General features: G+C 32.6%; 1 protein-coding gene across 1 annotated transcript in view; it reads left to right on the forward strand.

Annotated features, from left to right (window-relative positions):
• The window catches only part of LOC128992099 (diuretic hormone class 2-like), a 152,831-nt gene that overhangs the window by 103,119 nt on the left and 31,287 nt on the right, over positions 1–18,425 (forward strand). Inside the window, exon 4 of the mRNA XM_054415508.1 lies at positions 2,871–2,978. Coding sequence (XP_054271483.1) covers positions 2,871–2,978 — 108 coding nt within the window. The remainder of the gene's footprint in view (positions 1–2,870; positions 2,979–18,425) is intronic.

Raw genomic sequence — 18,425 nt, forward strand, 5'->3', positions numbered from 1 at the left:
TTAAAGTTGTAGCCAGGTTTTTAATAAAATTTGTCTTAGTTGATGTGAGCCACCTACAGATTGCGCTGATTTAAATTACTGATTTCTGCCGATTACATGATGGTTTTTACCAAGTCAAACTGATGGAATGACTTATTATGACCTATAGCAACTTTTGTGACCCAGTAACTATGTCAGTAATAAAAAAATAAGGTACAAAATAGAGTTTTAGACACTAGCGCAATCTGTGACTGGCTCAAACAACTACATTCTTTTTTAGTAAAAAATTGGCTACAGCCGATCCATATAGATGGGATGTCTTCAATGGTACAATATTTTTATATTAATTACACAAATTTGCTATTGTTCTAGTAATTAAATGTTGAGAATTTTTCACGTTTCCAACAAACCATAAGGGCTCTAATGTGGCACAAATGTCTTGATGCGATAAATGCAATTTGCTTAAGCGGTTACAGACTAATTAGAGGCATTCTAGATAACTGAGACTGAGTTATATTGTTGCTTGAGCTATCCAACAGTTCTATTTATTTGCTTAAGGAAACATTTCGTAATACAAGTGTTTAAAACGTATCAAAAAAATTACAAATTATCCAACTAGTAAATAATACAGGTTCAGAAATATCTCTCTCAAAAATATAACGCGACATACTAAACATACACAAATTTTACTGCACATCTACATACTTATTTTAACTGTACATTTCAAACTATAACTTTTTAAATCCACAGTTTTATCACGCACAAATGAACTGTGTATCTTTATCCACTTCACGTTACTCAGCCGATATAACCACAGTCGAGTAACATTTCAGATTCGGTAATAAAATACGAATGTAGGTAAATCCCCGAGTATTACGGGAACCTCTCGCTCAATCTGTAGGTATTAGACTGTGATTGATTGAGCGAGCGGACGATATTATGAACTGTCTCCAACTCACGTTTACTTACCCAAACATATTCGTGGAATGAGATGTTTTTGCTAAATTGCGTCATAATTTTGTTATTTGGCGTTAATATGTTTACTGTTCAAACCTAGCTGGATATGTTTGTTTGTCAATAGACCATACTGAACTTCAGTTTCTTGAATTAAATTTCTTAACTGTGTTCATGGATGACAGTATAACATAGTTATCCATTTTGAGAGAGAAATTCTATGTACGATACTTGTTGCCGTTTTTTTCGTTTATTGGGATCATAAACAAGGAATAAAACAATAAAATGCCTACTCATAAACAATAAATAGGGTAAAATACAGTAATAGGTTTTATGTTCTTTCATCACTAACATTAGGTCGTTTAACTTGAGGTTCCAGAGTTTTTTGGATGATTTTTTAGCTAACGATTGTTATATCTAAATTGTTTTACATGTACGAAGGGGTCTCGAAAACGGGTAGTGTGAAGATTTCCTTCACACGTTATAATATTACTCTATTAATTTTTCCATATTAACTTGAAATAATAGTGGTGAAAACATGGTCTAAGAGAAGTATGTATGCTAAATTAACAATAAACCTACTTTCAATTATAAAAAACAGCATTCAACAGATTTATAAAATAACCCTACACATGTTTTCGAAAAAAGGAATGTGTATACATTTAGAACAATGTAAAACTGATAACATTGAAACCAGATTATTCTCCTTAGCCCATTAAGATATACAAATACACTGTAAAAATATTGATTCGTTAGAGCAGCACCCATGTGTAACAAGAAATGTAAAATTGGCCAAATTATGTCAAGTCTTATCAGAAAAGATTTATAAGACTTATCAGAAAGTCCAGTGATCCTGCGACTCTAGCCTGAATCTCTAATGTACAAGGCTAACGACCTCATCAGATCACTAACATCACTAACATTAGACATTAGCCTCACCTACTGTAAGTACGACCATAATGTACACAAAGATAACGATGGATACAACGTCAATCAGTTCTACAGGTCTACACAACAAATATTGGCCTGTATCACTAATGATGTACATAGAGAATATTCCAGTTGTTGCAAGAGACAACGATGCAGCGTTGCATAAACCAATTACTTATGCTTTGTTGTCTGTTTGACCTTTGTTGCGACAATTAATTAATAAGTGCATCGAGCAGAAGGTGTGCATGTTGCAATATATAAGGTTATGTGTAGTTGAAATATTTACAGGTTTGCTGTAGTTTTGGAAGTTGCATGTTTTTCCTTTTTGGAGGAGCTATTGTTTTTCGAATTTTTTCAATTGCACAACCAAATTTTGATCGCCAAAATTACTTGATTTTAAGGTGGTACATTGTGCAAAGGTTTTCCAAAAACTTCCCAAAAATGTGCGTGGCAAGAGTAAAATCTGTTTAACCCTCCTTATCCTTTTAACCTTAATTAATTCAATTATTTGTTGTCTCTTTTATAAGAAAATTGGGGTAGACTTCCGTATCTGTTGTCGAAAAGAACCGAGTGGGAATATCGATCGATATATCGATTATTCCATTCGATATATCGAATAATTTTTCATTTGGTTGTTTTTGAGATCAGATACGGAAGTGTACCACCAACGAATACTACAAAACCACACATTTTGTAAAATATTGTTATTTTAATTTCTTTATGTCGTAGCTAAGTGGCACATTGACAAGAGAGGCAATATTGCATTGTACTGAAATAACGCTTTTGAAAAAAGCAGTGCCAACCCATATGTGTTGCAACGGGATTCGAACCAATCCCTCCCGTACTGAAGTCCAAGATTACACACACCCAAATACACAAATTTACGGTTCCATCAAATTATTTCTAAGCTCACTACTACTTCTTACCTATATATTTAGAGATTTTAATGTATTTTGAGCATGTGTTCAAATTAGAGATCATGTAATCATCAATTTTGTATTTTCTAGGCACAAGGGATACCTGACAGATATTGAGAATGACGCAGATCCAGAACTGATGTTGGAAATTCTAACCCGACTGGGACAGACTATCATGAGAGCTAACGATCTTGAAAAGTGAGTATATACTCGTATATTTACTGAGTATGTTCTCATAAATGAGAGGAGTTTTGTAGTACCGCGTCTTCAGTCAGTAAAGCGGAAAAATTCCAGTAAATGGTAATAGGTCAGGTTAAGAAGACAACGAAGAATTTTCTTTTTGTCAAAAAATGTTTTGATTGAATATTTGTTTAAATTTTTAAGTTTTTCCTACCAATATTTGTGTAACCCTTAATAGGTGGCAAGTAGAAGTTATTTAAAAAAATCTATGGATAACCCAAAGGTGAGTAAATAAAGTTCTAAAAGGAAACAGAGGAAGTAAGGCAATCTTTTTCACAAAACCCCAATGGATAAGCAATAATATTTTTTACCAGTCGACCAAATGCTTTGTATTAATTCAATATCCATTATTTAATGGTTTCTTTCAATTTTACATGATAACCTATGCCTAAATGACCAATGATGTTTTGGAGCCTAAGTGTATTTACAAACGGTTTTATGTACGTTTACAATTTAAATATTAATTTCTTTGGTTCACACAACTACCTTAATTAGAAACGCGACCTTGAACCCTTGGATAAACGCATTGTTTTGCGGCAAGCAGTTTAGGTAGAATTAGTCTTAGATTGAATTTTCAACTAAAAAATATAAATCTAAAATTACTTAGAAATTAGCTTAAAGAAGCCTAATACTATGCTCCAAAAATGTTCCAAATTTTATTTTGTCTCTAAAGTGTATCTCTCAACAACATTTCTCCTTAATAATGTGCACTGTTGATAAGTTTCCTTAAGGACTCGTGGTTTCTTACATCTTACGCTACAATGGTTCTTTCTTTACGAGAATATTAGTTGTGTGTGATTTTTACCATTTTATCATCAAGACAAAGTGTAATGTTACAATTGGAATGGAAAATGCAGTAATTGGAAGCAGTTTCTAGGGAATGTTAAAAATGGAAAAATAATGAGCTGTTATTCTACTGTTTATTTTGTATGACGTCTCTTGCATTCATAGCAGAATGTATATCAAAGGTTTTAACTGAATAAATGTAAAGATATGAAGGTCTGTATATGTAAATGAAGGGTATTTATACACAGTTGATTGATTGTATTTGCATTAAAATAATAGAAATATATTTAGTGAATGATGTATCAGTATTTATAAATATGATTTCGATATTTATAAATTCTAATACATGACATACTTTTACTAAACACCTCACAACTGCAATATGTAAGCTACAGGGTGTTTTAAAACGTAGCCCAAATTACCGAAATGCCGAGAGATACTGTTTAAGGACAAAACGTGCTTATAATTTGGTATTTCTGTTTTTTTTTTGTTTTTTTTATGGAAGTTTCTCTAAATATTTCCAATTATTTTAGGGTAAATTTTACATTGTAATTTACTTTTTAAAATGCCAAGAACACAAACAATGGTTTTTACACTCTTTTTTAATACTTCCGGATGGAAACTAAACCCAAACTTGCCTTCGGTTAATCCAAAATAATGCCAAATTTAAGAGGGGATATATTTACCATCATTTCTAATTGATGATAAAACAACCAAACATCCTTTGAAAAATAAATTGGCACAAATTAACTAAAACTGCCCATAAAAACTGTCAAAATTCTAAACTAAACATTAACTCAAACCTTGCACTTATTTGAGCCATTATAACAAAGTAGATCCAACATACAGAAATATTTAGTCATATACGAGGTGCATATGGTAATAAAATACATAAATACTGACTGCACTGTGCAATGGAGGTTCACTGTCACATGCTAATGAACTAATAAAACAACAGATTAATTGTCGAGTAATGGGGCATTACTCATGGTTTATATCTTTCACTAATCCTATTTTATCTGATTCGAGTATTGCTGTGAAGTTGACTGAATTTTGTATTTAGATGTTATTTTACATACTGTGATTCAGTGAATTTGTGATTTTTTTAGTTTTTCTCTACTAAATAGGCCTACAATAGCACAATAATTTTAAATATTTTTAAAATAAAAATTAAGTTTTAGATTTGGATTTATAAATAAGTCAATAACTAAAGCGAATGAAGCAATAATTTAAATGACTTGACTGAAATTTGTGTAATGATTTGTAGTTTTTTGGAACCAGTTTACAAATATCCATTTTTAATGTGGTTTGGTCCTAAAAATCACTTTCAGTCATGTTATCACATCACAAATTAGTGTACATAGTTTAATTTTTTTCATGTGAACAACGTAAGCAATGGGACATGATGATGAGGAACTTATCAACTAATATTGTTTGTTCTATAATATATTTAATTTAGAATATTTTTATTCGATTTGGTAATCAATTTATACTTACAAAAGGTTTACGGATAAATGGACAGGATCCACTTAAAACCCTACTATTTTCTCAGAATCCAACTTGGGCACTTTCCTATTACTAGGCGCTCACTGATATATCCTATCATCTACCCAGCTCAATTGATTCAAAATATGAGGCGCAAAGGAGGATATACCTTCCCAAGTATAGCCTGTCATTTAGAACAAATCCCTAAATTTTCACTGTAATCACATGTACAATAATTAGGTAATGCATAAAGGAAAGAAATATATTATGTATTCGAGCACATATAGATTGTTCAAATAACTATACTTGAAGTAAACGTGTTATAGTATTACCTATGTAAATATAATGTCTAAAAGACGTCTACTTTACACATTAACAACATACACGAACAGATTTCTAACTCATAAAAGTAGGTCGTAAAAAATATAAAACTCAAGATTAAACAAACTTGTAACTACTTTGTCCACTATACGCAAGGGTCCAGTAGCAGTATGAAACTTGCAACTTTTATCGTAGAAAGTTGTAAAATTCTAAACAACTTGCTAATTTCCAGGTCATCAAGTCTTATGAACATTTGACGAGTCACCATTGTTGGTGAAGCACTTTCCTGCTTTTGTCATTGTTGTCTCGTCTACCTTTATAGCTTATCCTAAACAATGTCCACACTCATGCTATACTCGTGGAACTTGCCCTGGAATTTAGCTTGGGGTTTGTATCATTATGTGTATTTAAGAAACACTTTGGCAAACATTTGATTTTTTAAATGTACTGTAGTTTACTCCCTTAATAATTTTCATACTAATCAAACCTCCAATTGTGTGATTTAACACAGTAATCGGCCTACTCAATAGTCAAGACATGAAACGTTTTCACATAATTTCTCAATTTAGTTGATTTTCAAAAGCAATGATTCATCAGTTCTACGTGCTATCAACCGTATGTGCTACAAGTTAGACATTTTAAGAAGTCGAATTAATTATGCATTTTGGATTTCAAGATTATTGTTTACACGTTGAAACTGGGACAAAACTTGTGAACATAACTTGAATTTATTAAATTAGTGCATTCGTGTTAATAGCATCAAGCTGAACTATGTCAAACTATTTCTGTTTCCAATTAAATACCGTTTTATAAGTCACACAATTATTATAAAGTATAAAAAAAGGAAAATAAAGTATAGTTATTATAAAGTATATACTAGTATGTTATTTGTTTATTTGCAAGTAGGAACTTTTAAATTTACACGTAATTCTAGAAGATTTCCCATACGGTATAAGAAATAATCTATTACCAGAGGTCTTATGGTAAGACATAGACCCGGAACCGATTTACTTTTACGTGTTGATGTTCCCATAGGCCAAAAACACCAATCATGTAAACCTACATTTATTCGAACGAGTTTGTAAACCAGCATGATCGGACTGTGGGGACGGGGATTAACAGGGATTTTATGGGGTAAAAAGTTTAGTTTCCCATGTTTGATTCCTCGAAATTAGTTTGCAAATTCTTTCCAAAGTATTTAGTTGAACTTTAAAAAGATTGTGAGTGTTGAAGCGTTGTTGTACGCCTAATGGGTTACAAAAACAAAAAAAAGCATAAATTAAAAATTCTTAATTATTATTTTTTTAACTTAGTTAACTTTATGGGTGTAATAAAAGATTGTACATTTCTATATTTTAAACGTAAAAATGGGGTAAAATTTAAACGGGGAAATATCAAAACCTCGTGAAACTTTACTTAAGTTCCCCGATTTTGCTGGTTTACGATCTCATTCAAGTATATTTAACTCTACACATTCGTGCCGAATTTCGTCAACATCGGACTAAAATTACTTAAGTCGCCATGTTCACGGGTATATCAACGAATAGTGTTTTTGGGCCTATGGGGACGTCAAACTAAAACAAGTAAATCGGTCTCGTGTTTAGCTACTTCCGTATCACCTACGGTAATAGCATCTCTCTATAGGGAAAATTTGTTAAAATCAGAATGTTAAAATGTCGCAATACATGTGACACAAGGAGAACACCGGGTCGAAATATCGTGGCAAAGTTCTGTCTCGAGTCATTACACAAAGACGTGTATCCGCTCCTTACAACAGGTTACCAATATCGTCTTGCTAAACATTATATTAACATATTTATATTACCACCACTAATATCAAACGGATTTCGGGATACGCTTGTAATTTTGTACTTGTCATTTTGTGTCTAACCTTGTGCTAAATACACTTTAAAGTTAACAACACGAAAATGTTCTTACAAAAGTTGTAACAGGACAATTGGTTTGTTATTGTATCAGACGAAATTTGGCGCCACATCTTCATATCGGAGTAAATGCATATTTGCATGTTTTTTTACTGTATAAAATTACCCTCAAACCTTAATTAATTGTGACATTCAACAAGCAAAAAATGTTTATTTTGTGCAAGAATGAGTATAAAATTCAAAAAGCTGCATGAATGAGTGTTTACTTTCCCGAAAACAACTTAATAACGTCCATTAACAATGAACCATGTTTCAAATGTCTTAAATTAAGAGCCTATTTGTTTTTTGCACATTTTTAAAAGCCTCTAGCACCACGCACATTATAAAGTACACCACAATTTTGAACGTCGGTTATATTTTATACAGGGTGTCACGGAACTCCCTACCAATATTTTAGGGCATTGATCCTGGGTAAGAAACGTACCTAAATATCATATTTAAATTGTCCGGAAGTCCTAAGTTACTCACAAAGCCGCCATTTTGTTTTTTTTTTCAGTAATTATTTTTTTCTAAAGAATGGTTAAACATACGAAATGTAAACTTTGCACAGACATTTATGACAACTAGACAAAGCTACAAAAAAGTTATGAAGATTTTTCAAATTCATAAAACAAAATGGCGGCCATTTAAAATTTTCTTTCTTAAATTACTCAAAAACCATTGATTTTACAAAAATTTTAAATGGCCGCCATTTTGTTTTATGAATTTGAAAAATCGTGATAATTTTTTGGTAGCTTTGTCTAGTTGTCATAAATGTCTGTGCAAAGTTTCCATTTCGTATGTTTAACCATTGTTTATGCAAAAATTAATAGCTGAAAAAAAAAACAAAACGGTGGCTGTGTGAGTAACTAAGGACTTCCGGACAGTTTAAATATGATATTTATTTATGTTTCTTACCCAGGAGCAATGCCCTAAAATATTGGTAGAGAGTTCCGGGACACCCTGTATATATCGAACGTATATTTAACTCAATAAACACTTGCTAATTTTTAATTTGAGAAACTATACTATGTACTATCATTGACTATCGAAGTCAAAAAACGATCATACACTACACTTTATCGACAAAACCATTAACTCACCAAACATACCCCTTTCTCAAACAAAGTCATCCATATCGATGTACAACTTGGTAGACAACAGCCTAGTCCCACGTAGGTTGCAATGACGTTTTAACGAGCTGCTGTTCACGATGAGTTTGTTAAAGTTAAGTAATTAAACTCTTTGTAAAGCGGCGAACCTCAAAGTCGCACATTTCCACACAATATGTTTTATGAAAACAGCGGGAAACCGTGTCATAAGGCAGCTGGGTGAAACTTTCGGAACTATTTTTGTTGTTTTAATAAAATACTCTGAAGTTGTATCGCTGCAGTACATAGTACAAAATGCTCTTCTGTAAAAGATCCTGAAAATACAAGTCTGTGTATTTTTTGGTTCGTTACATGTATATGTATTTTGACAACATTTAGGCCCTAATTTCTTTTTAATCGATTATTTTACCCATATCAACTGAATAATTGAGGTATTGCATGTCTTCTGGCATTACAAACATAGGGCTCACATTGAAAAGTTGCCCCTGAAAAAAAAGCATAACTTTAAACTATTTCAGTGCATTCAAACATAACCAGACTTGAAATACAAATAAACAGACCAAATATAATAGGCCAAAACGAAGGTTTTTCGTATCCACACCCCATGCCAATATTTAGCGAATACGTACTGGTTTTATGACAACTTATTACCTAATTTTTACTGTTTATTATCAAGTTCTCGTTTTGCCTAGGGTTACTTCAAACACATCTTAAAAGGTTTGTTTGATTGAAGTTGTTCTTACGGAAGAATAGCTTTTAATTGTGTTATATAGCATTTTAGTACAATTCAAATCTAACTATGAAATTAAATTTATCATTTCAACTGTATAATTAAAGTCACTGACTGCATGAATAAGTATAGTTCTTTTGATGGTCGAGTTAACTCATAATTATGTTCTACAGTATTATGAAACCCTTAATTTAGATTGGAGAGTGACAGAGTAATACAATTGTAATCAAGCCCAAAGTTTAGCATTGTGGGACAAATTTGTCAGTACAGTCGAAATAATTAAGATTTGAGAATATTAAGTCGGCAGATTCTGACCAGATAGCCTCATGTGTTTTAATCATTTTATAACAATGTTTGTTCTTTGTTTTTTTGCTGCTTTTGTGATATTCTCTCCCCCTGCACTTATATTCTGTTTTCCTATTTTGAATTTTTAACTGATTGAGAACGATTGCCTTCTAATCACACAGAAGTGGTGCTATTTCCCTAGGCATTGTCCATAGGCAACAAAGAATATGCTTTTATAGCATTTTCCAAAGTATATGAGTAAATTATACTCTTATTCATTCTGAGGAAACAACTATTGTTTCAAAGTTTGACTTAAGTTGGACTATATGACAAGGTCCTTCTTTTCGAATTTGTGAACGACTTCTTATACCAGGCCTGCCCATTTCCATTTACCGGACCAAATATTTATTGTAAAAGTGAACATTAGATCGGTGGTGCAAGAAGAGTGTTTATTACTGTATATAAACGTAGGTATAGTTATTTGTGCAACTAGTGAGAAAAGTGAGCAATTGACTCACTCGAGAGAAATCCTTACTCACGAGCCGTAGGCGAGTGAGGAATGGTTTCTCGAGTGAGGCAATTGTACTTTGCACTCGAGTTGCACATTATACTTTTCCTACAGTTACCATAAAACAAATAAATTGGTGGAGAAACATAACCTAGTTTCACACAGAAGTGAACTTTTAATATAAAATTTAATGTGAAGTGACAAATACAACAGTACAACAGCTGACCAGCTGTACAGCCAGTGCTGCCAACGTATTTCGCGCGCATACGACGTTGCCTGCATGTTACGCGCTCACTATTTCGTGCCTTCACGTTGCAAATCTGGAGTGAGACAAAGTAATTAGAGTGAGACAATGTTAACATTGTGTCACTAATGAGCGAATTGACCACTTTGCTTTCTCAAATCAGTGAGAGAACATGTACATTGTTAGGTAACTGTATGAAAAAATAATTATTTATTTTACGCAAATTATTGAGTTTTCAACAAATCAATAGTATTTTAACCGTTGAAATACTTTAAAAAACATTTTTTTATATGGTTTGTCCTGCTTAAATGTTCCTTTTATACACCGATTTACCAACAGCTGTTTTACAGCTGATCAGCTGTAGTAATTTAAACACTGAGTATTTTAACACCAAAACTAAACCCAGTAAGGATTTTATTTATCTATTGTCTCTCAAAACAAAGAAAGTTCCCCAGCTATACGGTATTGTACGTTTAACAAAGGTAAACAATATGCAACAAGGAAGAAAAGAGAGTCTGTTGGAAGAAGTTAAAAGTTAGAATGTGCATTGCCAACGGCACCAGACCTTTGTAGTAAAATATTCAATTGTGTGGGTAAACATAATTTTGTTTTCAATAAACTGCCACCCGCAGCGCTGTCCCAATACTGTGTGGCATCGGCTACTCCTTGCTTCTTTAAAAAATAATTTTTAATCCACGATTCTCAGCACTAAACATAGAAACCGAATAAGTGCATGTTTAAAAATTCTCCTTATAATATATATCTTTCTGTATTAGCTAAAGATAATTTAAGGTCGGATTTTGTCGAATTAGGTAGAGAGCCTATCTTATTAACTACTTGATTCTTGTTATTTAATCGACTTTAAAATAATTTAAAATAATAAAAGGATGTTTGTAAACTATTGCTTGTTTGTAACAAAATAGTTTAGTTGAGATTGCTAAATAAACCCTGAATAAAGAATAGCATACGATATCTGCACACTGAAGGTTCACAAACATGGAACACAGAAAAATAGGTTTCAGAATTTGCTTTTGGCAAAAACCTACTTGTATTTTTAAAGTCAGGCAATATTTTTTTAGATACAAATACATACTGTATAATCTAAATTATTATACAAATAAGGTTTCTGTTTGTCGTTCCCTTATGTAATACAGATAATCAAATTAATACGAAATGTTACACAAATATAAATACTAGACTAAGTGTGTTAGGATATTAGTACTGAATTCTTTGCCCCAGGCTTTTAAAATTTTGTTGGAGAAAACCTATAGTCCAGTCAAGGAATGAGGTGTAGAGTGCGTGAGCAGGTAACTAAGCGATTCCTGCAGAAACTTGTTCAGGGGGCTTAGGGTGTTAACATACCAAAAGTCCTGACTCCTAGGTGGTGAGCCAGGGGGTGGAGGGGGGAAAAAGGGGAGGAGAAAGGTACGCATTTTGGGTTTTTTGATTATATCTCGAAAACTATCAACTTTTTGTATACTATAGTAAATTATAAAATTGAAGAAGATTAAATTTTCTACAAGAAAAGTATATAATGTGTTTATTTTGGTTCAACAGATTACGAGTTATAACTTATTTAATTGATATCTTATTAAAATACTCCTTCCATAAGAAATACATGTAAATTAGTATGCGAAATGGGGCGAATCCTATCCGCCCAAAGGAAATATAAATGATATTCTGGAAATCTTGACAAAATTTCCAGTAATTTGACACTTTAATCATTAAAATTGATCCAAAATTAAGGCGAGGGCGAGGTAACAAAATGTCAAGTTTTGGCGTTTTTTTATTGGAAATATAAAAAAAACCTCAAATCATTCCATTTTTAAACGCTCACCCTGGCTTTAATTTTTGACAAAATTTCATGATTAAAGTGTCAAATTACTGGAAATTTTGTCAAGATTTCCAGAATATCAGTTATATTTCCTTTGGGCGGATAGGATTCGCCCCATTTCGCATACTAATTTACATGTATTTCTTATGGAAGGAGTATTTTAATAAGATATCAATTAAATAAGTTATAACTCGTAATCTGTTGAACCAAAATAAACACATTATATACTTTTCTTGTAGAAAATTTAATCTTCTTCAATTTTATAATTTACTATAGTATACAAAAAGTTGATAGTTTTCGAGATATAATCAAAAAACCCAAAATGCGTACCTTTCCCCCCCCTTTTTCCCCCTCCACCCCCTGGCTCTCCACCTAGGAGTCAGGACTTTTGGTATGTTAACACCCTAAGCCCCCTGAACAAGTTTCTGAAGGAATCGCTTAGTTACCTGCTCACGCACTCTACACCTACTTTTGGATCATTCATTGACTGGACTACTAATCATTGTTGGTGAAAATACCCAACGTTTTGAGGTTCAATCCATCTTCCTACGTAGCCTAACTGCAGCTTGAAGTTATTGTATCTTGCCCCGGATTGGTGTATCAGAAGCCTATGTTTTCGCAAAAAAAAAGCTGTCATCTCCTGAAAACCTGGATTTTTCATAGCAAAATTAGTTATTTGACGCTGCTAGACATTTGATTGAATTCAACCAACATGTTTATTGTGTTATATGATTGGTACATTTGTAATTCTCCTATTGTTTCTGGTATAGAAAATGCTCGTTGCGAGAGGCACTGGTCCGACAGTTTTAGCATGGTCAGGCACTGCTCCGAAAGGCGAAAGGCAGTACTCAGAAAGGCAGTAGTCCAAAAATGATTTTCGAACCAGTGCCTTTCGGAGCACTGCCTTTCGGACCACTGCATGGATCTCGTTGCGAAAGGGGGTGAAACAATTTGTTATTAAATAAAAAAGGAATTATAACATTACGGTGTCATTTTAGTTCTCCTGATCGTAGTATTAGATATTAAATCCAGAACGTATGAAACGTTTGATATTGTATACTACGTTTGCGAATGACACTTCGATAATTAGTCTTGAGCTCTCAGTTAACCTTCAAGAATCAAACTCCTTGACAGTTGAAGGTGCAGAGAATTGGAGTATAGTACGTTAATCTGTAATTTATTTCAGATTATTTTCTCATGTTTTCTCTACTGGTCATATGATGTCGTTTTTCAAGCATTTATTATTTCAGAATTTATATTTATATTCATCCTATATAATGCTTCCAAGATTTAGTAAAAATATTTATGCCATTTTCTTGAACGCAATTAATTTTTTCTTGTCCAGATTTTTGCAATTTAGGTCGGTTCCATTGTACATTGAGATATTGTATACATTTTACATTGTTATGAATAGTTTCTTACCTGTTTACTAATCTAAAGTAGCGTTTGCCAAATGTATAAAAAAACTAAACATTTTTCTATTTATTTCAAGGCAGGTAAATAATGTTTATTTGGATTGTAATTCTAAATATTTAGTGTGCACCACAAAAATTTAGGATGGTTTGTGTACAATTATAGCTCCAAATTTGTCTTAGTACATAATTGTTTCCATTGCAATGCATTATACAACGAGCTCTTATTCAAACGCATGTGACATCTAATTAACTTTAAAACCAATTACAATAATTAACTTAAATCACAAATTTGATTTGGAAAATTCAATAAAATGATGAACGTGCATAGGCCTATTAGCCTAAATTCCATCTCCTCTGCACCTATACTATACCCCTGATTCAATAATATGTGTTTTTTAGCGAATTTCCCTATAGGGAAGTAGCTATTACCGTAGGTGGCACGGTAAGACCTAGACCCGGGACCGATTTACTTTTTCATTTTGATGTCCCCAGAGGCCAAAAACACCATTCGTTCAATTTTTTATATATGTATATATATATATAGACTTATATATATATATATATATATATACGTCCGTGAACGCGATAACTTGAGTAATTTTAGTCCGATTTTGATGAAATTTGGTTTAAAGGTGTAAAGCGGGATAAACTTGAATGAGTTTGCGAATCAGCACGATCGGACCATGGGAACGGGGCTTTACGGGGGGTTTTATGGGGTAAAAAATGGTTTTTCTCACTTTTGACCCTCAAAACACAAAATTTCCCGAATTCTCTTTAGACCTTTTTAAAGAGCTTAAAAAAACAAATAATTTAGTATATAAAAGTATCTTTGTTCAATTATTAGTAACGGAGAAAATTTAAAAAATTGTAAATTTAAAATTCCCATGTTATTCTTATGGAGAATGTTGTCAAATGTTGTAGTTTGCTTGTTTATGGATATATTTTGATCAAATTTGGCAAATTTATTTATTTTGTACTAAGCTATCAATATTTTACTCAAAAACACACTTTATTAGTTTCCTTGTAGTAGCAAACCTAGGTACTCGTTAAACCTAATGTTATTAAAATATATTTAACTGAAAATCAATTCAGACAAATGGAAATTCGCTTAGTCGGCAGGTTTGCTGCGGCGGGGGTATTATAGTATGTATCTAACTGTGTGTATTTATATTTAAGTATAAAGTATACAGTTTAACCCAGGTTAGCACTATTATTACCTACATATGGGATTACATAAAATGTTGGCATCTGAAAACAAATGTATCTAAATTATAAATTCCAATATTAACCAAAACTGATATTACCCACTCTTAGGTTAACCTGAACTATTGGTGGCTTAACTTATACCGTTAGTCCCAATTTATGGGTTAACTTGAAATATTCCTACCATATTTTAGGTTAACTCTATCTATAAAAACATACTAGCACCAAAGCCCGGCTTTGCCCGGGTAAAATTATAAAATGTACAATAAATCGTTATAGAATAATTTTCTTTTCTGTTTTCATAGATGTACACATATCTTGTTTTTTATTAAATCTAGAAAAATGTTAAATATTTTTTGTAGCACACGTTTCCTTAAATTGCAATCAAAATATTAACAGCAATAAATTATCCAGCTGATCATAATGTAAACAAATGTTCTTCATAAGGATAACATGGAAAAATTTAAAAGCCATTGGGTACTTTTAAAAAAAAAAGTACAGTTTGCAAATTTACACACCTAGACGAACATTTTGGTATATAATATGTGGGGTTAAATCTTAAACAAAAAAGTCTCATGGTTCACGATGTTTCATTTAGTGTTAATATAGATATGTTGACATAAATTATCAGTAAGAATAATAGGTTAATTTAAACCAATGTATACTGCCAATTTAGTTTACCTTAACTTCATCCCTAATGTGTGTACATCCTCTAAAATCTTATACGAGCTTTAATATTTGTTAAGTAATGTTATTCAAAAAAATAAGTACCAATTTCGTTTGAAAGTTTTAGTAGATTTCAAGCAGAAAGTTAGTCTTAGCACCGATTGTGGTGCTTGATAACACAGGTAATACAAACAGGAAAGTACTAAAACTTGCAAGTACCAACATAGCAGTGTTGTCTACGGGTATAAAAGTTAATTACTGTACTTAAAATATTTTGATGAACTTTTTCAAAGTCGGCTCATCTAAACTTGCACCAACTTGTTCCTATGATCCCCTTAGGTTGTGTAAATTTTGAATATTCTCTAAAAGTTGAAACAAGATTTTGTTGAGGAAACTTTATAACCTTAGTTTGTAGGGTATTGTATAATTTGTAAGGAGTTTGAATTTGGATTTTACACATTACATTTTCATTATGAACTTTCAAAATTAATTCAAACTCATTATGTAACATCTGATAAATTGTTGGTTTTATTTTTTCATGTATACCGTTTTTGGTTTTTCTATGGGTTGTAAACATTTGATGCAAAAAATGCCACTTGATTATTTTGAAAGTAATTGCATAACCATAATTTGGTCGGAAAACTACACACAGTGCTGTTATTCATTTGACAATGCACATAAGGCAAAATTTTATCAAAAATAAAATTAAAATAGCTTCGTGGGAAGGAATATTTTAACTTTAAAGAGTGACAAAGGTGAAGCCATAAGATGAACCTCAGAGTTTCTAAGCTTTGACCCGTAGCTTAGTTCCCCTCACGTTGGGTTAACAAACTTTCCTCAATGAGCCAAAAAATAAATATTACATCATATTGTGTACTAATTTTTATAAGTAAACTAAATCTTTAGATTCGGGAAGAAATGTGATTCATAAAAACTTTAAGAAGTACACGTTTAACACATTGTTTTCGGGTAAAAATGGGCTAAATGTTCGTTTATTAGTACAGTTGGTTTTTTTTCAACCAATCAATTAAAACCGAGTAACCTCCAAAATCTGATTGAAAATGGGAACGCCCGAATCTCAAACTCTTTTAAAGCTTTACAATAATTTCTGGAAGTACAGATGAAATTGCAAAATTACATTGCCGTATGATTGTCTTTAGACTTCTTATTCTGTTTTTAAAACGTTAGCCTGTTTTGATAGAGACGACATGTACAAAGGTAAGAAGAGTCATACCTCTTTTTAACCGATTCCAAAGTTTTCAGGTTGGTAAGATAAGAAAAAATAATTAACATCGAAAAGCTCTCTACAATTATGGGACGTATACATACACAAAGATTGTTATTTAGTTGAATCATATAAATAAAAAATCACAAATCTATAAGAGATAGTGGGGTTATGATTAAACATATCGCTAATTAATCCAACCGTTTATTACTCTCCCGATTGCAAATGCAACAATGATGTACAGCCCGCACTATCTAGCGGGCAAACATCGCAACAGTGCTTTCAACCTTCTCCACCGCAGCGCTACAATCGCCCGCACCGACTCACTAGCGCTCTACTCGACGTAGTTCACAGAATCACCGCTAGGTAGCACTCACGTTTACTTCTCACTAACCTTTCTGGACCAATTAGTGCGGAACCATACAATTGCGTACTGTTTACATTTTTAACCAACACATCGTTGCTGTAAGTTGAGTTAGCGGCGAAATTTAAATTTCATATTGCCCAGGAATATAACACCTCCGCGCCTGGTTAGAGGGGTTCCCAGTGCTAAGTTGTCTTACAACATTTGCAGTCTTGTTATCGGACAAAACTGTATGCAGCTTGGCAGATAAGAGCTTATGTAACGAACCACTGTTTCATGGCTTCATGTTGAACTTTATTTTTAAATACATTTCTATAAATATAGGGAGTTAGTGGGGTTTTCATGTTGTATAATAAAACTGCTGTATGGATGATTGTTTATTAAATTGTTGTACAAACACACATTTTACAAACATTGACGCATAGTAGTTTTCTTATTTGAAACAGTAAGTGTACGTTTTGACCTATTTTGTCATTACATGCAGAAGTGAAGTTATGAGAATAAGCACGCCATTGACGAGTAGAGAAATGTTTTGCTTGGAAAAAAACATAAGCGAATTAACGTACGAAAGTCTTTACTTTTCAACATAAGCATTCATTCAGATGCAATATTCATTTTAATTCGGACGCTCGTATTAGCATTGTGTGTTTTAATTGAGCATGGTTTTATATAAAATGGATATTTTAGAAACTTTTTAAGATAATTCGGTTTACCGTGAGTTGGGCACAAATGGTAATTATTATTCCCATATTAATTATGTTTCGATATTGTCGTTTACAACATAGCTCCATATCACATAAACATTAACGAGTTTAAAATACCACTCTATGTTTTTCCCACAAATTTCCCACTGTATATTTTTCTACTTCTCTATACAACATTGCACGAATTACGCATAGTAAATAAAAAACACAACCCCACACTAGGAAAACTTGATGAATCGAATGTGTAAAGGAGTAGCCGGGTGGATTACGGGTTTTGATCTAATCATGACTATCAAGCAGCCCTTGGTAAGCACAAACTTCGCCCCCCCCCCACAACCCCCACCTGCCCCCACCCCCTTCAACCCCCTATCAGTTCTTTGACAACACCATCGGCGACTGAGAAGCAATTCTTTCATTTACTTCCCAGCGACGTCGGAGATTGAAAAACTGTTTCCTCTAACCGGAATAGTGTTGCAATACTTTTGTGGAGAAAAATCCTTATTGTGTTTTAAACTTAGAATCTGTTTTGATAAATGTAGTAATTTTCTTCTGGTTTGTGTTGCTACGCTTTTGGAGTTTTTTTCGTTTTTGTAAGGAAACA

Source organism: Macrosteles quadrilineatus, unplaced genomic scaffold (genome assembly GCF_028750875.1).
Source record: "Macrosteles quadrilineatus isolate MER2022 unplaced genomic scaffold, UCM_ALF_1.0 Scaffold_4__1_contigs__length_99947679, whole genome shotgun sequence".
NCBI lineage: Eukaryota > Metazoa > Arthropoda > Insecta > Hemiptera > Cicadellidae > Macrosteles > Macrosteles quadrilineatus.